At 45.7% G+C, this 25438-nt stretch overlaps 3 protein-coding genes across 5 annotated transcripts in view; all 3 read right to left on the bottom strand.

Annotated features, from left to right (window-relative positions):
• IRAK2 (interleukin 1 receptor associated kinase 2) overlaps window positions 1-6155 on the bottom strand; it is a 52616-nt gene extending 46461 nt beyond the window's left edge. The window contains exon 1 of one of the 2 annotated variants that reach the window (XM_032458947.1): window positions 5964-6155. In XM_032458947.1, the coding sequence (XP_032314838.1) occupies window positions 5964-6057 (94 nt within the window). In that variant the 5' untranslated portion in view covers window positions 6058-6155. The remainder of the gene's footprint in view (window positions 1-5963) is intronic. The other variant, XM_032458945.1, reaches the window with a different exon arrangement.
• A 2507-nt stretch (window positions 6156-8662) lies between these two features.
• Window positions 8663-13255, bottom strand: VHL (von Hippel-Lindau tumor suppressor). The gene is made up of 3 exons (XM_032458944.1): window positions 12972-13255; window positions 12045-12167; window positions 8663-10734 (listed from the first exon to the last, which is right to left on the bottom strand). The coding sequence occupies exons 1-3, from the start codon at window positions 13150-13152 to the stop codon at window positions 10538-10540; spliced, it is 501 nt and encodes a 166-aa protein (XP_032314835.1). The 5' UTR covers window positions 13153-13255; the 3' UTR covers window positions 8663-10537.
• Window positions 13256-18289: 5034 nt separating this feature from the next.
• On the bottom strand, window positions 18290-24385 carry BRK1 (BRICK1 subunit of SCAR/WAVE actin nucleating complex). Of its 2 annotated transcripts, XM_032458943.1 has the most exons (4): window positions 24227-24385; window positions 19632-19714; window positions 19195-19204; window positions 18290-18470 (listed from the first exon to the last, which is right to left on the bottom strand). In XM_032458943.1, exons 1-4 carry the CDS (start codon window positions 24342-24344, stop codon window positions 18454-18456), a joined length of 228 nt encoding a protein of 75 aa, XP_032314834.1. In that variant the 5' UTR covers window positions 24345-24385; the 3' UTR covers window positions 18290-18453. The 2 variants fall into 2 exon arrangements, with proteins under 2 accessions (XP_032314834.1, XP_006173393.1); XM_006173331.3 differs by having other exon boundaries at window positions 18295-19204.
• Between the last annotated feature and the right edge of the window lie 1053 nt (window positions 24386-25438).

Here is a 25438-nt window from a genome sequence, read left to right as displayed (position 1 = left end):
AATCATGGAGCAGATAACTATGTGAACGTCAAGTCACACCTTCACTTGACAAAACACCACTGAGCGCTGTGGTGCCGCGGCCTGTGACAAGCCCCAGGGACACAGTGATGAGTAAACCAGAAGCCCATGGAGTTTTCTGTCTGAAAAATACAAACAAGAGGGAACTGAGTGGGGAAGAGGAGGCAAGAGACGAAGCCCAAGGCCATGTAATGAAGGGGCCCGCAAACGCTGGGCTACAGAGTCTGGACCTGATCCTAAGAGCCACGGACACCAGGACACCAGGGAAGAGCCAGAACCAGGGAGTGGCACCATCGTGTTGCACAATCCCTGTCCATCTGGAGGAAAGGGGACAGTTGTGACAGCTTCCTGCAGAGAGGAAGCCTCTGGGAGAAGTGGCCTGTTAGGAATGGAAAGTTCTCCAGTTGCAACTTCAGTCACTGGAAACCCCAGGCCAGGTTCCTGGTCAGTGGGAAGTGATGTCAGCTGGGTCAGGGGCTGCTCCCAGTGGCAGAGAGAATAGAGTGGCAGGAAGTGGAATCCCTTCCCATCCCCCCACTCCCTGCACACAAAGCTCTGGGAGGAGGCGGCCTGTTGTCATGGGAAGAGCAGAAGCCCAGGGCGGCCTCCGGGGTCCCCACCGTGCCAGTGGGAACCCAACCGCGGCCCCCACTTCCGTGGGCTGCACTTCCCTCAAGGCAACGCAGGGGAAACAGGAATTAAACTGAGGGGCTTGCGCTGTGGACATTTTAGCTCCATGAAAGTGACATCTCTTAAGGTGTTGACCTGTCAGCATTTAACAAGACTCTTAAAACAGTGTGGAAACAAGATACCTTGGAGGAGGCGAGTCACTGCCAAGGGCCCTGCTGAGTCCACACGCATAAGTGACACCTGGTCATCACAGAACACTTGGAAAATGGGAGAAAATCCAAGTCCCTACTTGGAAGACTCCAAGAAAAGAATCTTTTTATACTTTTATACTTTTGTTTCCAATCTTTCAGACTTTTTAGTAGATATAAAAATATGTGCTTATGTTAGCAGGGTGGTGCAATGGTGGTTGAGGGCCCAGATCCCAGATTCTGAGGCCTGGGTTAAATCTTCTCTCTGTTACTAGTTGCCAGGTGCTTGGGGAAGGCCCTCCCCTCTCTCTGTGCCTCAGTTTCCTCATTTGCAAACGAGGACACAGCAGCGCCTACCTCGAGGTTGCTGCAAGGACTGGATTAGTTATATGTACAGAATAACATATGTGTGATGTAAATGCTCGCTGCAGCTGTTAAACCATCTACACTCTGTGAAAACTTGCTTTTATCCCCGATGGTCAACAACACATGAACATCCCTCCAGGGTTGAGCTCCTGAATTCTGCAGCACGCGGTAGAAAAACCTTGCCCATCTTCAAAGACCTGCAGAGCACAGCCTCCTGAGATGACCCGCCCTCAGGTGACACACCCCTTGTCCGGACCAACTGGACTCCTCCCTGGTTGAGGAAAAAGGAGAGCATCTTGTCCCCTAAGCCTCTCAGGAACTCATCTCCATTTTACAGATGAGGAAACTAATGAGTCAGAGAGAGGCAGTCACCTGCCCGAAGTCACATGGCTGGGCAGGGACAAAGCAGGGCTGTGTACAAAGGCAGTACATGTGTGAGAGAGCAAGATGGGGGGCCATCCAACAAAGGAACCTCTGGCCCAGGGCCCCCCAGAACACACCTGGGGTCCCAGACCTGGGGTGAGTGAAGCTGTGAGAAGCCTGTTTTCCTCCAGGGGCAAAAACAGATCCAGCCGCAATCACAGGGAAATGCACAGGAGGCAGCCGCGTTATCTGTCAACAACGATCAAATTCAAAGAGCAGGCGTATCTGCGGCTGGGTGATTTTCTCAATCTCTTTACGGATCTCTCCACCCCGACTCCGACTCCGCAGTGGCACAATCAGCCCTAAGGGCCCATCTCTTCAACAGTGACTCACAGAACCCAATATTCTTTAGGACAGGAAGGTCAATCACAGTCACTTCTGCTGAACAGAAACCAGAGGGCACTGTGACTTGGCAAGGAGCTGCTAACTGGGGGCCCCGGTTGGCTCCCAGCCTGGTGATCCCCATCCCAGAATGGAGAGCTGGCCAACCATGGGCTCCAAGCCCGCGTCCTCACCGTTCTAATATCCCTCAGCCCATCATTCATTCAAGTGACACTGAGTGTCTGCCCACTGGCCGGCCGCTGCACTGGGAACATAGGAGTGAACTAGACAGGTAATGCCCCTGCCCTCGTGGCGCTTATGTTCTAGACAGACATAAACAAATAAGGGCCAAGGTCAAAGCACATTAAAAGGAATGAAGGAAATAAAACGCTGTGATGAGATAAAGAATAAACGGTGGGGGTGTGGGAGGGTAGGCAAGGTCGGCCCAGCAAACAAGGTGACATGTGAACTGAGAACTGAAAGACTACGGCCCCCCCATAGACGTCAGTGTCCTAAACCCCAAAACCTGTGAATATGGTACTGTATGTGACAAAAGGGACTTTGCAGATGGCATGAAACAGGATTTTGAGATGAGATTCTCCTAGATGACTGTAGTGAGCCCAAGGGTCCTTAAAAGAGGAAGGCAGGAGTGTCAGATTCAGAGACAATGATGACAGAGCAGAGGTCAGAGAGAGATCTGAAGATGCCACCCTGCTGTCTCTGAAGGTGGAGGAGGGGCCACAGGCCGCCTCTAGAGGCCAGTAAAGGCAAGGAAATGGATTCTCCCCTGGAGCCTTGTCAACACCTTGATTTTAGGACTTCTGACTTCCAGAATCATAATGCAACAATGGCTGTTTTTGAACCATTCAATTTGTGGTCATTTGTTACAGCAGCAAGAAGAAACGAATAGAGACTAGAAAACCAGCCATGGAAAGCCCACAGGGAAAAATGTCCTAGACAGAGGGAACACCCAAGTTCAAAGACCCTGAGTCTGGTCTAAGGAGGCACTGTGGCTGGAGAAGGTGAGCAAGACGGTGTGGGGTGTGGGAGGAAGTCAGAAGTCGGTGGGGCTCAGACTGCGCCAGATGGTGCAGGCCCGGGAGGAATGTGGATTAGAGCCTCTATCACAATGGAAGGCCTCTGAGGACCTTGAGCAATTCTGGTGTCTCCAGGGCTTAAGGAGTCAGAGGCGGTCCCTACAGAGGATATACGAATCCACATGAAGAGACACCCAGCATCATTAGTCATTAGGGAAATGCAAATCAAAACCACAGCGAGAAACCACTCATACCTGCTTGGAGGGCTGGACTCAGAAAGACAGACAATAACAAGTGCTGAGGGGAGGAACGTGGAGAACCCTCGGATATTGCTGGTGGGAACGTAAAATGGTACTTGAGTTTCAGAAAATCTACTGGCAGTTCCTCAAAATGTTAAACATAGAGTTACCATGTGACCCAGTAATTCCCCTCCTAGGTGTCCACCCAAGGGAAATGAAAACATACAGCCACACAAAAACTTGTACACAAATGTGCAAAGGAACATTATTCATCATAGCCAAAAAGTGGAAAGAACCCAGAGGTCCCTCAACTGACCAATGAATAACGTGCAATACATCCATCCACTGGAATCATGGAGAAATTAACCACTGATGATGCTACAACATGGATGAACCTTGAAAACATGCTAAATGAAAGAAGTCAGTCACAAAGACTGTGACTCTTGTACATACTGTATGATTCCATTTATCTGAAACGTCCAGGACAGGCAACGCCTGAAGCTGTGGGAAATGGGAGATGTCTATGGGAGTGTTGGCAGGGATGGTTAAGGGGTGCAGATAATGAAAATGTTCTAAGATTGACTGTGGAGATGGATGTACAAATCTGCATATACTAAATGTCATTGAATTATATATTTTCAATGGGTGAACTACATGGTAGTTAAATTATATCCCAATAAAGCTGTTTGTTAAAAAAAAAAAAAAAGTCATAGATGTGCTAAGCATGCACAAGGTCCTGGGTTCAATCCCCAGTACCTCCACTAAAAAATAAAACTTTAAAAATTAATTTAAAAAATACTTAAAGAAACCTAATTACCTCTCCCTGTTAATTAATTAATTAATAATCCTAGGAACAGAAGTTGTTCTGGCCTTCGCAACTGAGTCCAACAGGGAAAAAACTCGAGCAAGTCTCTTATACAAAATTTGTCCACAGCCCAGGAAACATTTAAAGTAGTTAAATCACAGATTATCCGAGCAAAGGTATACAGTGCAGTCTAGAAAATCAGGTGGCGAAAGACATTCTCAGAGGTACCCTGAAGTGTTAGCAGGGACTGTCTCTGCAGGGACAGAAAGGGAGGCTGAGGATCAGGGTTGGGAAAGACAGTCACCTTCCCCTCTGTCCCAGGGGCATGATTTACATCATGTGACCTAGTTCATCTGTTGTTTCTTCCATTAAAAAGTTAATAAAAATACATACTGAAAACAAAAACCTAACTCCATGTTGCTAAAAAATATTGCTTGGCAAGGAGAAATAATTGTGATATATTTTAAGTGAAAAAAGCAGGCTAGTGGAAAGTACAAAATGATATGATTTGGGGGAAATGTATGCACATAAAAATGTTTAGGAAAAAAGACTAGAAGGAATAAGACAGCTCGCACCTGCTGGCACACGTAAGAATCCAATACATGTTAGCAGTTGCTGTTGTTATTATTATTAGCATCCAAATAGTATAATGATTATCCCTGAGTCCTAGAGGTTGAGCTAATCTTCGTTTCCCACAGTATTTTGCGATAAGGATGTATTATTTTTGTTACTAGTTTAAAGCAGGGTTTCTTCACCTCAGCACTACTGACACTTTGAGCTGGACAGTTCTTTGTGGAAGTGGCTGTCTTGTGCATTGTAGGATGTTTGGAACATTCTTGGCCTCTACCCATTACATCCCCCAAGTTATGACATTCAGAAATGTCTCCAGACCAGATATCGGCAAATGTTCCCTAAGGGGGCAAAACTGCCCCTGGTTGAGAAAGATTAGGTTAAAATACATATTACTGCCTCAAACTGGATGGATAACACACACGTTTATTTTATTACTACTCTTTCCACTGTACATATGTATTATATACTCCTTATACAAATGGTATCTATCATAATCTCAATTTTAAAAAAAATATAGATATTACTTTAAAAACAAAGTGGCACCAGTCACATTGACTTAAAACCTAAAACAAGGATGATCATTGTTAACACCTCCTTATTACTTACAAGAACCTCTGACACATACGTATCAGGTGTTTTTTATACAGTTCTGATTCCTCACAACCACCTCCAGTTTATAGATTAAGCTGAGGCTCAGAGAGATTGGCAATTTGCCAAAAGCCACCAGCTGGGATGTGGTGGAGCCTGGAATACAGATCTCCGCTTGGGCGCCCGAGGACCACACGCGCAGCGCGCAGCCCCCCACCCCCCCTACCCCCGATCCCACCCCCACCCCCGATCCCAAGTCCTCAGCCAATCATTAAGCGCAAACACGCTATATACAGGAAGACGTTCTGGCGGGGCCAGAAGTCGGGGTTCAAATCCCACCCCGCCACTTAGTAACGCCACGTCCTGCCCCTCTCCCCCCAAGTGACTACCTCTCTAAATCCGCTTCGAAGTCTGTAAGATAGGGAGAGAGAAAAACTTTTCAGGCTCCTGTGGGAATTAAAGGAGACAATCCGTGTCAGGTGCTTACATCAACAGTAAGCACGCAGTCACAGTTGATAGCTATTATTTTAAGCTTTACTGTGAACAGCGAGGTCGAGCCCGTCATTACTTAGCGACAGAGTAACAGCAGAAGCCGTTCAAGATCACCTAACCCCTTCCAGACGACCACACTGGGCTTCAGAGAGCGGGCAGTGCCTGCCCGAGGGCACACAGCGAGGGCCAAGTCCAGGACGGCAGCAACAGAGCCCCTCGGATCAGGACCCACTTAAACAGAGGCGGGGAGGGAGCCTGGCGGGTGGCAGGAGGACCCACTCACCGAACTGCATCCAGTCCCACTCGCTCAGAGTGTCCATGTTGCGGCACAGGTCGTCCAGCACCCAGGCGGGCAGCTGGTAGATGTAGCAGGACATGGTCGGGCTCCGAGGGCCGGCGGGCAGGCGGGCCGGCTACTGCGTCCGACGCGGCGCGACTCGGCTTCTGTACAGCCGGGCGGGTGCGCCCACCCACGCCGGCCGCCGGGAAGTGGGCGGGGCCGGCCCTGCGCGCCCCTGCCCCCCAGCGGACACCAGGGGCGCGACGCCTCCCGGCCGGCTGGACCCAGCGGCTGCGAAACCCAGAGGGTCAGAGCTGCGAGCGGAAACTAGGGCGAAGAAGGGCGGGGGAACACGTTTAAGACCACACGGAAAAAGAAAGAAAAAAAGACCATACGGAAATTCCGCGACAGTCCCAAAAGATCTTCTGTCTCCACTTCCAGGGCTTTTGGCCCTCTGCCACCTATAACTCATTCAACAGATAGCCTATTATTTAACTACTATGTGTCAGTCACTCTTCTAGGTGTGGGGAGATGTGTAAGTGGAGAAAACTTACAAAAGTCCTTGTCTTCATGGGACTTAATCTAGACGGGGCTGGGGGGAGGGACCAGCAATAAATAATAAATATATTAAGTAAGTTACAGAGACTGCTGAAAGGTAGTAAGTGCTACTGTGAAAATGAAAAAGGAAAGTTCTTTAAGGGGAATCAGGAGTTCAGAGCGAGCCGGGGAGGACTCTATTAAACAGGGTGGTCAGGATAGACTGTGATTATAATGGCTAATATTTATCGAGCAGCTCATATGTGCCAGGCACTATTCTAGGTGCTGGGGGACCCTCTGAAGAAAAAAGGACAAAATCCCTGCCCTGGAGGGAGACACATAATAAGCAATAAAAATGCTAAATAAGTCAATAACTTAGTACTATAGAAGGTTATGAATAATGTTTGGGAATAAAAGTATTATATCATAAAAGACAGTGGGAGTGGCATTATTCATTGTCTTACAAAGTGATGAATATTATTGAGGGAAAGCAGAATATGGTAAGAGGACCTGGGCAGCAAACTGGATTATTGAATAGAGTAGGAGGAGAACGTAACCTTTAGTATTTCTTGAGCATTTATATTGTGCAGACTTCAGGATTATTTTACTTACTCCTCACAATGACCTTATTGTTATCCCCACTCTACAGATGAGGTAACTGAGGTACAGAGAGGTCCAATAACTTGCCTACAGTCATACAAGTAGTACAAAGTAGCAGAGCTGGGATTTGAACCCAATTAGTCCGACCATTAGCTACAAACGCCTCTTTCATGCAATAACTACCATTTATCTACACCCACAGTGTGCTTTGCATAAATCATTTTATGTAATTTTCATAAGCCTGTGCTAGAAATATTATTATCCTCTTTTTACACAGAAGTAAATGGGTTCCAAGAAGTGAGGCAACATCATCCAGGACAGATAAGCACCTAGAGCATCTCTCTGCAGCTGTGAACATCAACTATGGAGCGTGGCTGCAGAAGAAGGAAACTGAAATCAAAGTAAGACGCCTTGGGGCCAAGTCCCAGCTGTGCCACTAACAGGCTTGGTGACCCTGGACAACTCATTTCACTTCCCAAGCCTCGCTTACCACATCTTTAACATGGGACTGGTCATGCCTACTGCGTAGAGTTGTGAGTGAGAGAAGTGGATTAGATCAAACTATACAATTATAAACTGATTTGATTTATCAGGGATCCATCAAATATTGATCAAATCAATTAGACAGAGTCTTCCCTGCACAGAGAGTGTATTTGAAAAATGGTTGCCGCCATGGATATTATTACTGAAAAGAGCTCCCACTTGCCTTGGGGTCCTATGGGGATATGGGTCCACTGCCCAGCTCTTTGAGTCAGTTTGCAGTTTTTCTTTTGTAAATTGGGCACTGCCCCACCCACTCTGAAGGATTCCTATGGAGCTTAAACAGACCCCCAAATTCTTGGGATAAACTGTAAAGTGCCGAGCGCACTAAAGAATTGGTATTATGTGAATGCATCCCCTTGCTGTCGAATGTGAGGTGCATTCCAGCTGAGACTGAGCCGCGCTAAAAGGTGAATACTGGTGTCTCACTATTGTCTTAATTTACATTTCCCTGATGTCATATGATGTGGAGCATCTTCATATGCTTAGGTGCCGTCTGCATATGTTCTTCAGGGAGGTGTCTTTTCTATTCTTATTTTTTTAATGGAGTTACCGGGGATGGAACCCAGGACCTTGTGCATACTAGGCAGGCACTCTACCACTGAGCTATACCCTAGAGAAGTGTCTTTTAAAGTTGGTTCTATTCTCCTGGGGAAAAAAAAAAAACTTAATTCCCAATGTGAATGGCTTTCCTTCTTAACACTTTTCTGTAGTGCTTAAATTTTTTTACAGTGATATTTCATTTTTACAAGAAAAATAAAGCTAAAAGAAGCAAAGCTTTACATAATCTAGGTTGGAAAGATAAGGGTCAGAAAATAAAGCTAGATTGTGTTTTTCACCCCCCCCCCCCACTCTGCCCCACCTTAAGCCTTTCAACAAACATGGCCTCACACCTTTCCAAGAGAGACAAGAGCCCGGCTAAACGCACCACCACACCCTATTTCCTTTACTCAACACCTTTTAATGTATCCAAGAAAAGCTTTTTTTTTTCCTTTTTAACTCAAAATAGATGAGCTCAAACAGTCTCTTAAGAGCAATACATTTAATACATTCATAAGATTTCAAAAGAATACATACATGCTACAGGTTTTCAGTCTTCCTTGGACAACACAAAAAATACAGTACTCGAACTACATGTTTTAACAGGAACATGAACTCTCACTTTGACACAGAGACAGGTTAAAAAAATAATAATCAAACCAACGTTGAACTAATCCAGCACCAGCCAACCTCCTTAAATCTCCCATCCTATGCACTTGAGAACCCATGTGGCTGTCTCGTATGCCAGCATTCCTTCCTCCCTACCCGGCAATTCAACAGAAAGATGAGAGGTGTGTCACGGAATGAACACAACCATGGGCTGAAAAAAAAGAAAAAACAAAAAGACAACTTATCTGCTGCATGTTGGAAGAGGAGAGTAAGATTAGGTGGGAAAACTGTAAGGCATTTGCTGCATTCACTTCACTCTGATATCAGAGCACAGGAACTAATAAAGATGCCAAGAAATATCCCAACATTATTTATAAAAGGAAGGCTGTACTCATGTCTATGAAGAGCTTATAATAACATCATGGAAAAATATTTAAGTTATAAAGTTAAATGAGAAAGTAGAATACAAAAAGTGTATATTCAGTATGATCTCAACTATGTAAAACCAAGCCAACCAAAAGCCCTAAAAAAGGCTGAAAGTTCAAAATGTCAAGTTAGTGGTTGTATTTAAGTAGTGTACCTACTTGGAATTTTTTTCTTCCCTTTATTTTTGTGTCTTTTTCAAAATGTTCTCTACTGGGGAGTTTTGTCGGGGGGGTTTCTTGTTTTTTTTTTTTAACTATTAGTTACCGAAAAAGGATGCCTGACTGAAATATTGAATTTGAGTTAATGACTTTCAGTCCAGCACATATGAAAGGATTTGTACACGTATAAAACTAGAAAGCATTCCACGCTACTCTCTGAATCTACCGCGTGTTAGCAGTAACCTCCCAGAGGCTGGACGGCTTCGTCCTCTCCTCCCGTCAGGTGCAGTGTCACCAGATCCTGCCTGATGAAAACTGCTAAACCAAGCAAAATGTCATGGGTTTACAAAAAGAAACAGTAATACCCACACTTGGCAAAAACCTATTTAGAGGGGTAGCTCCTTCATACTATGATGAAACCAGGGGACAGCTGTTTTCTCCTATCTTCTGTGTAGATATCAGGTTTCAAAAAAGCTATCATCACGAGAACTACAGAAAGCTAATCCCAGTTTAAAAACAAATAAAATGGCCCTGCAGCAACAGTGGACCAAGAGAAGCGCAAAATTTAGAAAATTTTAAAAACTGCTCTCTAGAAAAATGATTCCCTTTAAAACATGTGTTTTTTGTACACACTTTAAGGTCCCCACTACCCTCCTCACCTCAAAAAAAAAAAGATGTCAAGACTTCTAAACACTTTCTCCCCAAGTATCCACTAGTTTGTTCATTCAACAAACACTGACTGAAGGCTCAGGATGTGCGAGGCACTGGGGTCTGTCCGGGCTCAAGGACACCTTGGTCTCTCCGAGCCGGAGGTGGACACATCACCAACCACAATACAGCACTAGAAAGCAGATGCCACTGTTTTCTCACAATTTAAGAATAGGCTGCGATTCTCACTGAATTACTCACACTGAAGTCCAGAAAACTTTCTGGACTCACGAGGAGGCAAAAATGCAACTACCTTCCCTTGATAAATACTTCAAGAAGGGGGAGGCATTAAATTACATTTTGCCCTTAAAAGCACAATGCCCAGTGAGCTCAGTTAACTTTCTTTCAAACAATGGAGCATTTTTACTCCAAGGATGAGACACCTTGAAGCCGAGAGTGAGTGACCAGTCCTATATCTAGATCAAGATCGTCCAAAGCTGAGACCGAGGGGTGCAAATTTCAATCCAACCCTTCAGTCTCCTGGGCCATCCGCTGATTTTCAATGTGTTCCTGTGTCAGCCGCTCCAGGTCTTTGTGCACATTTGGGTGGTCTTCCAGATCTTCGTAGAGGGATCTCACGATGTCCAGTCTCCTATAGTTCTCAGGCTTGACTAGGCTGCGCACAACCTGGAGGCACCGTTCCTTCAGGGTGTACACTGTGAGGGCAGAAAACCGAATCTCAGCAGCAGACTCAGGCCCGGGAACAGTGCAGGGGGGATGAGCAAGAGGCTTCCCCAACACTGGCAAATACGTCTGCTCCAGATGGACCTCACTTGGGGCAGAGTGAGCGTGTGGTGGTATGTGGCAGAGTGTAATGTGATGGCCCCAGGGGACAGCTCACAGTACTCACGACCTTGTGCAGTAACTTCCCTTGAAGCTGGGCTGGGCCTGGGATGCACTTTAACCCACTGCATGTGGGCAAAGTGACACTGTGGCAGTTCTGGGCCACAGCCTTAGGAAGGCCTGGCAACTTTCACCTTTTTTGCTCTCAGGAGCCCTGAGCTGGCTAGCAGGGGAGACCACACAAAGTAGACCAGGCCCTGAGATGACAAGGGAGAGAGGCCCAGTCCGTGGCCAACCTACCAGCAGAAGGCAGCCATACCGGTGACCACCAGCGAGCAGAACCACCACCGATCTGAGCTTAGCCCAGACTGCAGGATTCTGAACAAATAAAAAGGCTGTTGCTAGTCTGAGGGTAGCTGTCACACAGCAGTTGATAACGAAAAGAATGTGTAACTGGATTTGGGGGGAACTCAAATCCTATTTTAAACTCACTGGGGAACTTACTCTTTAAGGGTGTTCTCTAAGGCAACATTGCCTAAATTCACATCATCAGTGCTCATTTATGCATACCCACTGCCTTAAAACAGGATCTATGTACACATAGTAATTTGAACCTTATGAAGCTGCAGGTATTTGGGGTTTTTTTTTAACCCCAAAGATCATCAGTTTCTTAGGGTTCAACCTAACAAGATCAGTTGAGTTTTAAACAAATGGTGAGCTATGAAGTTAATGTTCGATGTGGTGGTTTTTTTTTTTTTTAACCCCTGATTGGTAATGGAAGCTTGACTGGGTTAAATTACATTAAAAGACACAACACCAGAAGTCATAAACAAGCCACGATATCTCATTCTGTATACTTTTTCTTCTCCTGAGACTCCAGGGCATAATTCTGCTCTGAGGCCAGGAAAATAGAATGCATTAAATTCTACAATCAGGTATTTTAATTTAGCCCACCTCCGGTAAGCCCAAAGAGCTTCGGAGACACGACGACATCTTAATTTAACATAGAGCCTATGAGTAAATTACTGCCATTTTATCCACAGTAGAGACTAGGCCGCAGAAAGCTGGATACCTTGCCTAGCATCAGGCACAAGTCAGTAAGGGCCTGGCTCTTTCAAGTGGCCTATCCTCTACGTATTGTAACAGCCTTATATTTTTACAAAGTAGGATGGAACATCAGTACCTGGTAGTGTGATGTTGGCAAAAATAGGCTGTCCGTCAACATTGAGGGATGGCACAAATAGTTCAGTTTGGTTAACCAGAAGCCCATCGGATGTCCCTGCATCTCGGAAGAGCCAAAGGTGACCTGTTAGGACAAGCAGAGGTTAGGCAGCCGCACACCTGTTGCTTCACCTCCCCAAACTGACGTTGAAATATCTGCCTCTCATTCTGTTTAAATACCACACAAAGCACTTCAATGTTATCTCATTCAGTCCTCACAACAGACCCAGTTACCGATGAGAAAAAAGGTCTGAAAAAGCTCAAGGCAACAGGGACAGTAAGCAGAGGAGCAAGTATCTGAGGCTCCAAAACCCAGGCCGTTTCTGATGTCGCGGTGCAAAAGCCAAGCGTGTGTGTGCACTGCCAATCCCACCCAATGCTGCAAACCAAAAGGAGAGAGGTCACCAACTCCTCAGATCTGTGCTTCTCAAAAACGAGAAGGTACAAAAACACCACGTTGGGAGAGAGGAGCCCGCTGTGCTCAGTTCCTATCGCAGCAATTATGACACTGGCTTTTGTCTCGTCTGCCCCACTGGACCACGTTCTCCTTGAAGGCAGGGACCCCACGCGGACGCGGCCCAGTGGGCACATCAGAGAATGCGGGATTCTCCCATTCTCGGTCTGAACAAACGAGCGTGAGGGATGGAATACACGCGGGGGCCAACATCAAACGCAAAAGTATTCGGTCTTATGAAGAATAATGCTGTCCAGGTTACTAATGTCAACCTGGATCTGTCACAGCCTCTCCGGGGCCTCAGTTCCTCGAGCATAAAATGGGAACAATAATCTCCCTCCTTCGGTGAGATCGTGCCGCCGCTACCGCTGTTATTAGAGCGCTGGGCAGCGCGCTGGGCACAGCTCGGCACCGGGGCGGCCGCGGCCCGCCTACCTCGGTAGCTGTGGATGCGGCGGCCCGTGCCGGGGGGCAGCGTCGGGTAGGGCTGCGGCTCGCCGTCGAAGTTGAGCCACACGGGCAGCACGACGCGCGGGCTGCGGTTGCAGAAGATGACCTGGGACGGCTCGCACGAGTTCACCGAGCGCAGCACCGGCCGCGGCGGCCCGGCCTCCATCACCCTCTCCGCGCCCGACTCCTCCGCGCCTGCCTCGGCCTCTTCCGCGTTCCCCGCCTTCCGGGGTATTACCTCCGCGAGCCTAGCCTAGCCTACCCGGGCCTCTCGGCCTCGGGATTCGCGGGCCGCACGGGGCGGGGCGAGGCGGGGCGTGCGTGCGTGCGCGTCCCCGGCCAGGCGTGAGTGCACGTTTTTCGCGCTCTCCTTTGGGGATGGAATACACCCTCCGAGAAATGGCCTGCTTGAGGCTGTGCGCGTGCGCAGATGGATCCACTAACCCTGGGGCCGAGTCCACGCTGAGGCAGAGGGTGAATTTAGGTTACCCTGTCGCCAGGATTCCCCTATAAATGGGATGCCTTGCCTCTCGTACGTTTTTGACACAGCGTTTCCCTAACTTCATTCATTCTCTTAAGACCTTCATGGTTTTTGCCATATTCTCCCTACCATCTGCGCTATTATTGATTTAATAATTTTCTCACTGATCAACTTTTCTGGTCTCCATTACAAAATCCGAATTTTGTAGAGAAAGGTAGAATAAGGTGAAAATTTCCCTCTTATCCTAGTTCCCCCTGCCGCCTAGAAAGTCCCTGGAGGCAACAAGTGTCACCGGTTTTTTGTACTGCCTTTCAAAGTTATTCGATGCATATGCAAGAAATTAGAGAAGAAATTTTATATCACTACCATCAATGGAGATTCTTTATCATTTGCTGTAGAAGACTACAGAAGAACTAAGAAAGAAAACAACAGTTCACTAAATTTTATCTATTGTCTGTGACGGCTCTGAGCCTGCATTCGCTCTCCTGGTTCAAAAGAGCCAGCCAAGTGTTAGCTGTTACATACCAAGCGATGGTCGTCAAACCAGCTTTCTCCTGGACATAATCAGAAAGAGGAAAGGAAACCAAAAAGGGAATAACTTTCACAACACAGTCTGTGTGCCCTCTGAAATACACACCCACCTGAGATCTCATTCCAGGTTTAGCTTCAGATATGTGATGTTGGGCCAAACTCTTTAAATTCTGAGCCTTTAATTGCTCATCTTTGAAATTGGCATTTTTAGTAAGTACCTATGTCACAGAAGTATGTATTAAGTGGGAAAGTGTTCAGTGCCGGCACACAGCAACACTGCAGATAGCAGCAGTTACTATTTATAAAGACGAGTTAAATACACTGTCTCTACCCTCAAAATGGGTACTGGGAAAACATGGGATTTGTTTGTTTAAAGTATAGTTGATTTAGGACATGTTTTATTACTGGTTATAAAAGAGCAGGTGGAAGGTGACTAACTGATCTGAAAAGAATCAGGTAAGTTGTCCCAGGAGGGGTTAACATCTGAGATGAATTTTGAATAAAGACTAAGAGTCTTCCCTTCCCATCTCCCATCATACAAATATCCAGCCTGGATGAAAACTCACCTGGTGGCCCAGGCCAAGAAGGGACAAATATTTATGCCTACAGACCAGCACTGCAGCCCTAACATTTAATGGAAATAGCAAGAAGGGAGCAGATAGGCTTGTTTTTGGTTTTGGCTACACTCCTGGGCAGCTCTTCTCAATCAAATCCACAAGTAAAGGGCTCAGAGCCATCATAACTCACAGGATTCATGCAAACGTACCCTCACTTGTACTCCCAGGATACTGAGGTGAAACAAACCAATTTAATATTACAGAAATGTCTACATTCCTAAAATGAGAACAGTTGTTGAGATACTCACAGGCCTTAAAATTGATACTACATCACTGCAGATGTTTACAGATACCATTTAAGAAGCAAAACACATTTAGGGTATTCTAAGTAACAGTAAAGCCCCAGGCTATATTATTCTTACAGTACACCGTCCACTAACGCAAAACCAAACAAACAGAAATAGAAAAAAATGAACCCACATTTTCAAGACAACCGGTGAATTTTTTTCCCTTCTACTTTTGTCTTTTCAGAATTTTCTTTTAGGACACATTTTGCCTTGTTTATATTTTGACCAGTTAAAAAACACAAAGAATTACAGTTATAAAGCAAACACTGATAGCTCACCATGTACAATTAACAACATTCTGTTATCTTTACTTTTTAAGACAACATAAATGATAAGGCTAAAATCCCCTTTAACTTCCATCCTCACCCCATTTCCCTCCTTCCTCCTCATGAGTTTGTCATGAGTTTGATGTTATCTATTCAGGCTATTATTCTCCTAAATTTATTCTAAATTTCCATAGAGCTCACTCTTTTTGGTGTGCAGAGCTGAGCTTTGACAAAATGCAGAGTCATGTAACTATCACTTCGATCAAAATACAGAATATTCCACCACTCCCTCCACAAAAAAGGTGTGATCAACCCTACTCCTGGACTTAAGCCTTGGCAACCACTCATCTGCCTGTCCTCCGTCCTGGCAGTTTTGCCTTTTCCAGACAGTCTGGAATATAATAGAATCATACAGTATGTAGCCTGAGTCTGCCTTTTCCCTGAGCATAGTACATTTAGGATTCATCCGTGTTGCAGAATGCATCGCCAGTTTATCCTTTTCCACTGCCAAGTGGAGCTCCACTGTGTGCTCCAGCCCAGGGACACTGAGCAATCTGAATAAAGCTCCTGTAAATATTTGCATACAGGTTTTTTTGTGTGTGTGACCATAACTTTTCATTTCTCTCAGGTGAGAATCATCTAGGAGTGAGGTCGCCGAGACTCACAGTAAGTGCATGTTTAGCTTCATGAGAAATTGCCAAACTGTTTCCCCCAGGTGGCTGTGTCATTTTGCATCCCTGTCAGCAATGTTTTGAGTGTTCCAGTCCCTCCACATCCTTCCGTGAAATTTCTACTATCAGAACTTCATTCTTTTTCAAAAACTTTAGCCATTCTAATAGATCAGATAGTGGTACCTCATTGAGGCTTTAATTTGTATTTCCTCGGTGAGTTAAAGCGTCTTTTCATGAGCTTGTTTTCCATCCTTTTGTCTTCAAAGTGTCAGTTCAAATCTTCTGTCCATTTCTTGATTAGCCTGTTTTCTTATTGTTGAGTTTCAGTAGTTCTTTTATCCAGGGTAGTTTTTATTCACTATGGTGAGATCACCGAGAACGATTTGGATTCAGAAAAACTGGGTACAGTATTTAACCTCTCCGAAACTCACTAGTCTCCTTACAGTTCAAATCAAAACAGCTACCCTGTCAACATCTTAGTTTTGTTATAAAAAGATGAGACATTATGTTTTTAAAAAGACTGAATGATTTAGTAAACATGGATTAAAATGTAAAATATAATTTTATCCTCAGTGAGGGTGAAATATTAGTATAACAGAACTCTCATCAATTGAAATGACAGACTGGGGATGAGAGAAATGGTGATTCAGCATAGCACCATTTATATGCACTGAAATGACTTGTGAGCAAAGACGTGTATGACGTGAGAATAAAATCTCAGCTTCTCGAGCCTGACCAAATGCAGTCTTTTAGAAGAGGGATGTAGCTGCTGCTTTTGGCTCCAGAAGCATCTATAACCCAGAGACAGCCACGGGAGTGCCAGAGTTGGTTCAGTTCCTCAGGCAAGACTTCCAGAAAATACAACACACAGTTAAGCCTTCAGAGAAATGAAGCTGCAAGAAGAGAAACCAGACAACATAGACATCAACGCAAACAGCGTTTGCCGGACACAGCAAGGAAAACCCACGAAGCCTTAACTAAAGGAAGGATGGGGAAGAGGCAAGTAAGACTAACACAGGCGTGTGATAGTTTAAAAACTATCCAACAGCACTGAACTAGGAACGAGAAAAGTAAGCTTTAGATCTGGGTATACCACATTTGGAAGTAGAATGGTTAGAGCAGTCTGAGTTAGGGAGGTCTAGGTCCAAATCCCAGCACCCTCACTTACTTGGTATGACTCCGGACAAGCCTTAGCCTCTCTAAACTTGTTCCTCACCTATGACCTGGAGATAAGAATGCTTACTTCTCAGAGCCTGAGGATTAAGAACACAAACTAGCACACGGCAACACTCAATAAACTCCAGACAATACTAGTTATACATCCCTGAGCGAGACGAGGCTCATTCTATAAAGCGGGTGGGATGGAGGAGTCGCCTGCCAGCGGAAGCTGGGCTCACGGGCTCCCACACCAAACATCACCAGTTGCTCTCTTTACAACCAACAGCTTACCATCAGCAACACAGCATTTAGTGCACTTTTTTAGAATTAGTACTGTGATACCAGTGTTAACAGAGTATCTACAGGACCATAAAATTTTTATCATTTGCATGTTATCTAAGGAAGGGCTTCTCCTCCCTCTCCAGATCACCACCTCTTTTGCCCCCATTACTTTCTCATTATAGTCCTTGCATATAGCAGGAACTCAATAAATGTCTGTCACACTGACTGCAGAGCACCAGGAAATCGAAAACCTGAACTTCAGAAGTGCTTATTTATCCTGGAAAGGATAGGAGAGAGAATGTGAACAGTGAATTCAAGCGATTGTTAAAAGCGCTCAGAGGAGCTCAGTTATCTTCAAAAACAGCAGTTACTAAAGTAAATAATGTCAATTTTGTTTCCATTGTAAGATCACAGTATTAAATGAAGGTACTTAAAATCATCTTTCAAAGACCAGAACAGGGATCTAAAAAGATGAGAGTGCAGAGCAGCTTGAGCTCTGCAAGTCAGTTCAACTGCTATTTACTGACTGCCTGCCTTCTGCAGGGCACCCTGCTAAGCAACACAGGAAAAGGCGCTCACGTGTGCTGCAGGATGCAGACGCTCAGAGAACAAGATCAAATCCAGGGTTGACATGCAGTGTTAGCATGGCAGGATGGGAGGGGATGAGAAGACTAACAGGGCAGCACCAAATGAAACAGTAAAGCCAGGAGAGCTTTCTGGAGGAGGTTTGGCTTGAGCCAGACTGTGAGTGGCTAATATGACTTAAATAGGGAGAAATGATTTCTAGGTGACTAAAATGTAAGTTCTAAATGGGAGTTAAGCCTTTAGGAGGAGGTTGGCACATCTAGCAGGCTTTGATGCTAGAATGAGAAGTTTTACTCTTCTGTTTAAACGATCTGCTTTTCAAAAGAAGTAAACATTTAGCACGTATCTTATACAACTCATCGTCTGCCCTGGATTGCAGCTAAACTGTGTGGATGCTGGTATTTCAATAGACTGTAAGCATCACGCCCGATTCAACACTGTATCTTTTATTGGAACATAATATGCCTACATAGTAAGTACTTGGTCAATGTCTGCTGAATGACCAGATGATTCCCAGGATGAATCTGTCAGCTCCAAGTCCAAACACAGGGGCTCCAGCTGATACGCCACCTAGGCTTCGATCAAACAGCTACATCTGAAAGTCTCCTGTTAGGGTAAGAATCTCACACGTCAGATTTCAGTGGAATAGGTGAGCCCAATCTCTGCTCCTCTCCCCACCACAATCACAGCAGTCAGGTAAAGTTGAGGAGTTTATTAGGGAAATAAGAGAGGCAAAGACACCCCAAATGACAGAAAGAAAACTCTGAAAACTTTTCAAGCCAAGTGGGGGCCTGGACTTGACCTCCCCCAAAGGACAAGAAACTGGTGTGTTAGCAACAACATTCTCTGGCAGCCACCTTGCTGGGGTGTGAGGGTCTCAGCCAGGACTGCTTCCCATCCCCGGCCAAAGGTGGGGAGGAGACAAAGACTGTAGAATTAATGCAGAGGCGATGAGAGCTGCAAAGAAAGGCTGAGAGAGGGAGAGTGAGAGGTGGGGAGGACCGTGACAGTCTCAGGCTTTTGGCTCTTAGCGCCTCAAATACGTTGACAAGTAGTTCTGCAAAATGTTTCCGAAAAGGTAAAAACGACTAACGTTGTTGCCGAGAGTTCCCCTGGCCCCCTCCCAACGTGCCACCTCACGCTCCTGGGTGTACATGGCAGAGCCCAAAGGCCACATTTTTGAAAAAAAGAAAAACAAGAAGAAGCCCTGTTGTTCTGTAAGGAGAGAGGAAGGAGCTGAAGGCTGCTGGGGCTTTTCCCACGTGGGCCTGTGTTCTGTAGAAGCAACTTCCCAGCAGCAGTGTGGCACGATTCTAGGTGAGGGTCTCACCTTTTGTCACCTGTCAAAGGAGAATTGACAATTAGATAAATTCAAAAGGATGAGAGGGAGGGGAGGGTATAGCTCAAGTGGTAGAGCACATGCTTAGCATACACAAGGTCCTGGGTTCAATCCCCAGTAACTCCTCTAAAAATAAATGATTAAGTAAACCTAATTACCTCCCCCCCAAAATAAAAATAATAAAATAAATAAACAAAGGGGATTAGAGGGGCCTAAAAAAAGTCTTATTTTATATGTTAAGTAGTTGGGAGTGGTAGAAAAGATGACAGCTTCAGAGTCCCACCAGAAAGTTTAAATCCAGGCAAGGTGCTTAACTTCTCTAAGCCTATTTCTGCTTCCAAGGTTTGTTAGCAACAAGTGAAGTGTGCGTTCTCTCCTGCACGGCCACTGCCTGCCTCACAAGGAAGCCCCCCGCCCATCATACTCACCCTGGCTTCAATGTACTCTATTCTCCGTTCAAGAGCTGTCAATTTCTCGTTTAGTGTTGCGAGTCTTGAACGGCAAGACATATCTGGTAAAAGAAGACTGGTGTTCAGGATCGATGTTGTTCCAGACACAGACACACACAGCCCCGAAGACGAAGAGGAGCGATGATAAACCGTGCAGAGCACAAAGGGGAGCGAGTGGGCACAGCAGGGGAGGGGGGCGACGAGGTGAGAAGTATCTTAGGAGCACAGCTGCTTAGAGGGCATCTGTTTAACTTCCTGCCCAGTGTGGGAGGCAGAGAATAATGCCCCCCACCAAAGATGCCCTAATCCCCAGAACCTGTGACAATGTATCCTACACGGTAAAGGGATCTGCAGATGTGATTAAGTTAAGAATCTTGAGATCCTGGATCATCCAGATGGGCCCCATCTAATCACAAATCTGTAAATGTAGACGTGAAAGTCAGAAGAAAGGTGGCAAAAAGAGAGATTTGAAGTGTGAGGGACTCAACCTGCCATTGTTGGCTTTGGAGATGGAGGGAGGTGGCCATAGACCAAGGGATGCAAGTGACCTTCAGAAGCTGGGCACGGCTCTCAGCTGACAGCCAGCAAGGAAACAGGGATCTCAGTCTTACAGCCACAAGAAACTGAGCTCTGCCAACCACGTAATGAGCAAGGAAATAGCTCCTCTCCTACAGCCTCCAGAAAGGAAGGCAGCTCTGCCGACACCAGGGTTTCGGCCAGTGAACCAGTGTTGGGCTTCTGATCTACACAACTGCAAGATAATAAATCCATTTGGTTTAAGCTGCTACATTTGTGGTGATTTGTTAAAGCAGCAATATAAAATGGAAAACTAATACACCAAGGCTGTGCAGATGGCCATTTGCTAATAGGCAAACCAAGAGTTTGAAAAGAGGGGAAATAACAAGAGGAAGAAAATCTCGATGGGGAGGCAAAGCAGAGGCCAAGGAAGCAGCAGACCCTGAGGAGGAGGGAAGGGGGTGGTGTTTCGGAGCCCAGAGAAGCCGCGTCACCACTGCTGCTCCAAGAGGAGGGTACCTGATGTGTCATCAGACCCTGCACAGGCCTTCCAGAAGGAGAGAAAACACGGAGAACATCACATACCCCGTGCAGCCCACATTCTATCGGCAAAGAATTCCTTTTCTTCCTCTACATTTTCCATTCTCTTTTCCCACCCCACCCAAAAGGAAACCTGAACTTCCTCTAAAATACCTTTTCCCCTGCAAACGACTCTTAACAGAAACCACCTGACTACTTTTTCTCCAACTGTTCTCAAGATCCGGGAGAAAAAGGTTTCCAGGCTTGCTAATTATTTCCACTACCTCCTCCAACTGTTGTTCAGTCATCTCTCAATAATCCTCACTGCTCAAGTTTAAAATACCTGCTCTCCCAGACAGTCTCCTACTCGGTGATTTCACACTTAGCTCATAACCTTCCTTTTCATCCCCTCCCTGGATGTTATGCAAAAGCACTTTGGCACCCTTTTAACAGATCTTCCAAACCCTGATCTTGCCTCCACTTTCATTTCATCAACTCCAAATCTTACTCACTGTACCTGTCTAAACACTCTCCTTTAAGGCTCAGTTCAAGCTGGACCTCCGAGAGGTCGTTGCCAGCTGGACAGAACTCTCCCTCTTCTACGCAGAGTTGCCTCTTCTGGACATTGTTCCCCTTCTATTTAATCTTGCTTTTTATCCACTAGTGCTGCTTCTTCTAATTCCCAGGTCCAGTTTGAGCAGAAGCACTTCAGTGCCCTCCTTTTCCTGAATAGACTGCCACTGCCAGGACTGCCCAACAGGACCTAGTCTCTTTCAGTCTCGTTTTTAGAAGCTCAAAGGCACATCCTATATGCTTATCAGTAAGGGCATGAATGTTATCACTGACGACCTGTCATTTCCCATAAACAAGAGACACAGCAACACGAAGGGGTGGGGTGGCGAGAGGGAGGGGTCCTTCCTGGATGGCTGTTCTGTTCGAGCTCTGTCGATCTGGTGATGAATCAAAACCCAAGAACAACACTAGGCTACTGGCACACGGGGATAAGCACTGTTGAAAACTTCAAACGCTGAATCGAGAAACTTCAGTCATATTTCAGATCCCATCAAATATGTACTGGTTCAAACAACACACTGGGAAAGCACTCAGCAGCTGGACAAATCTGAAACCATGACGCATTTACATGTACATTACCACTGGATTTCATTCTGAAAATGCCAGCCGTCCTCAGCAAGGTGCTGGGTGGTGTACACACACCAGCATTGCTAACAAATGCCAGTCACCAGACGGTTCCCTCTCTTAACTCTGCACACAACCTTCACCTACAAAAATCAACCCCATCTTTCTCTTAAATTGTTTCTGCAGGGTTTATTTCTCCAACAAAATTCTGAATTTCTCAGAAGTGCTTACTGTGTCCATTTACTCTTATTTATTCCTTTCTCACAGCATCTGACACACAGCTGGAGTCACAACAGGCAAGCTGTTATTTGTTGGCTAAGTATGAAAACTGAGATTTAAATACAGCCACATTCTTTTTTACTTTTTTTTGGTTCCATTTCTCTGCACATTATTATTTAGCTTTAGAGTCGGGGGAAAAAAGGTGTAAAAACAAAAAGCCATCATCTCTAACAATCCATTTTTAGAAACTTCATCGGTTCAAAGTACAGAACAGGCCTAGTGTTGGGATGTTATTGCTGCATCATGAGCTGTGTGTCCTCAGGTTCAGGTGGTCCTCCAGCGCTGAAAGAGAAAACCACGAAGAGCTACTCTCGCCAGCTGGAATCACAGGGTAAAAGCTGTTCCGAAAGTCACTGGGTATCCTGGAAAAACAGGTCCCTCTCCAGAGCACATGGCCTACACAGACTCTGTGGTAAGGGTGAGAATTGTAGGATTGCTGCCATTTTCAAAGAGCTCCAGATGCCCCCTCAAAGTAAATGCCTATCAAATCTCCGCACCATCATCAACACAATCAAGCATTCCAGAAACACGTCAGGACTGAGGAGCCATGCTGAGGGCTTAGAATGGGAAAATACATCCCACACTTGCTCATCCTGAGTCATCCAATGTCAAGACAGTGTATCAAGTCTATCCTTATGATTTATCCAGTTCCTCAGCCTGGTGGTCTTTGTCTAATAAACTCCTGTATCGTGATGTTGTCAGTCTTCATTAATACTACCCTCACCCCCATCCCGAGGAAATCCACCCTACCAAGACATATCAAGATTAGCCCTACACATCTTGTATGTAAATATATTAAGACAAAAACAGTTTTCTGCTTTGTTCTAAAGCTGTCACTATTTCACCTTCAACATAGAAATTCTTTACATGCAGGAAGTGGTTCTTATTCTGTGTCCCCGACGGTGCCTGAGACAGCCTTGTACTCTGATCTACTTTTTTTCTCTTATTTATGCTTTCTGACAAAACTTGTTCTGTTACCTTTATGTCAGACTTACCAGTTCTCTAGCTAGAAAATAATTCCTTTTTAAAGCTTTTTTTGTATATCCATTTCCCCTAATCTTTTTTTCCCGTTTTTTTAAACTGAAGTATAGCCAGTTTACAATGTGTCAATTTCCGGTGTACAGCATGTTTCAGTCATACATATATACATATATTCCTTTTCATATTCTTTTTCACTATAGGTTACTACGAGACATTGAATATAGTTCTCTGTGCTATACAGTAGAAACTTATTTTACATTCCCCTACTTAATCTTAATTGCTTAATGTTGCTGAATTGGTGGAACAGAAGCACACCGGTTGGAAAAAGATCACTAGATGTAACCCCACACCTTGCGATGGCATAAGAAAGTCTACCTTATGCCCAGTTCTCTCAAAGAAACTCCTGAAGAACCTAAGTAGGAGTCAGCTCCCGGCTTGCTGTCCAGAAGGACATGGAATAACGCGGAAAGAATTTCAGACTGTCACGAGCAGGCCATGCCTAGAAAAGATTTTGCTAGAAGCAGACAGAACACCTAATGTCAGCTAGATCAGACACTAGCAATGCAGAGATCTCCACGGCCTGACACGATTTGGCCCTTACTCTGCCCCTCACCTCCTACCGCTCTCAGCACCGCACACACGGAGACGGGAAGGGACCAACGGGAGAGCGGCCGAAGGGGCCACTAAAAGGCAAGGCGCTAAAGGGTTTCGACTGGAGCCTGAGGGAGATGGGGGACCTTCAAGTCTTTACAGGGCAGTGACACGGCCATGCTGCGCTCTGGAAGGTGCACTCTGAGCGCCAAGTGAGGACTGGAAGCGGAACCCAGAGGAGGAAGGGACAGATTAAAGGCAAGAGAAGAAGCCAAGGGTGGATGCGGCTGCCTGACGTGTCTGGGAAAAGGAAGAGCTTGTTAATGCATCCAGGGTGATGGCAAAGAAGCCGAGGAGTTCAGCCTGGAGCAGGATAACCCCAGAGGGCCTCCCAGTGGAGCCCGAGGGTCAGGGCGAGAGGGGGAAGGTGCGGCCTGAAGGAGGAAACGAAAACCGGCAGGAGCCCAGGGCTCCGGAGAGTTCCCTTCAAAGCTTCTCAGTGCCCTCCGAGGGCCTCCCTCCTCCCCGCCTCCCCCTGCTCGCCCGCTGACCGAACGAGTTGAGAAAGTCTGCGATTTTCTTGATGCTGCTGGTGATGACCTCAATGTACTCCCGGTTCGCCCAGTCCTGGTGAATCTCCCGCTGCACCGGGTCCTCTTGTCCCGCCATGGCTGCTGCCTAAGGAAGAGCGACTGCGCATGCGCCTCGACCCTCCAGGCCGCCAGTGCGCCTGCGCCGCCGGCCCACACCCAGCCTCGGCACCCACGAATCCAAGGGCCTTGTGGTGCGCCTGCGCACTGTCACATCCTCGGGGACGTCCCCGCTGAGCTCCCACGCTCGTGAAAACCATGGCTTTAATGTCGGCTGGGAGAATGGAGCGCGCAAGTGCCAAGATCTCCCACCCACCACTCACCTCCGTCACTGGCTGTTATGGTCGTTAGGGGGCGCGTGGTCACGCAACACCCCTTCCCACAGGTGTTCCAAACGAATGCGGTCTGTGTCCAAGATAATCTGGGCGTAGACGACTAAACCACACTAAACACAAATTATTAAACAAATGCCTATTAACAACGTGACGTGATATCCAACCTTGCATTTATCAAATGAACAAAACTTTTTTTTTATCTATAATACTTAGTTATGAAAAGGCTGAGGGGAAATTGATAAACTTGTAAATGGCTGGTTACACTGTAAACGGGCATTATCTCTTCAGAAGGCAATTTATAAATTGATAGCAAGAGCTGTAAAAAATTGAAAACCTTTTGACCTAAATATTTAATTAAGGAAATCATTGAAAAAGAAAAAAAAGTTCTTTGCAGCATTATCTATTTTTTTTTAAATAACTAAATCTCAACAGTTGGGGAATGGCTAATGGGGAATGGGGGTATAGCCACTCAGAGCAGTTTTATGCTAATTATGAACAAACACTATGGTAACACAACACCTGTCATAATTTGAAAGAGAAAACAAAATACAAAATTTTCTTTAAATTGCAACTAGGCAAAAATTGTCTGTGGACAAGAAAGATATACCAAAAAATGTCACTGTCTGGTTTCTTAAGGTAGTGGAATAATGGACAATTTTATTTTTGTTTCAGGGAATATTTACAATCTGGTTTGTGCAGTAAATGCCTTTTATCTGCTGAATAGTTAGATTTCTTCTAGCAGTAGCTGGGAAGAAACAATTACTAACAGACCTTTACTTTGGTAGAAAACCTTAAAAGCTATAAAGCTGCTTTAATAGCTGTTACCTTACTGGATCCT

This window comes from Camelus ferus, chromosome 17, assembly GCF_009834535.1.
Source record: "Camelus ferus isolate YT-003-E chromosome 17, BCGSAC_Cfer_1.0, whole genome shotgun sequence".
Taxonomy (NCBI): domain Eukaryota; kingdom Metazoa; phylum Chordata; class Mammalia; order Artiodactyla; family Camelidae; genus Camelus; species Camelus ferus.
The sequence above is the reverse complement of the archived record's forward strand: the minus strand, read 5'-3'. Positions and strand labels throughout refer to the sequence as shown.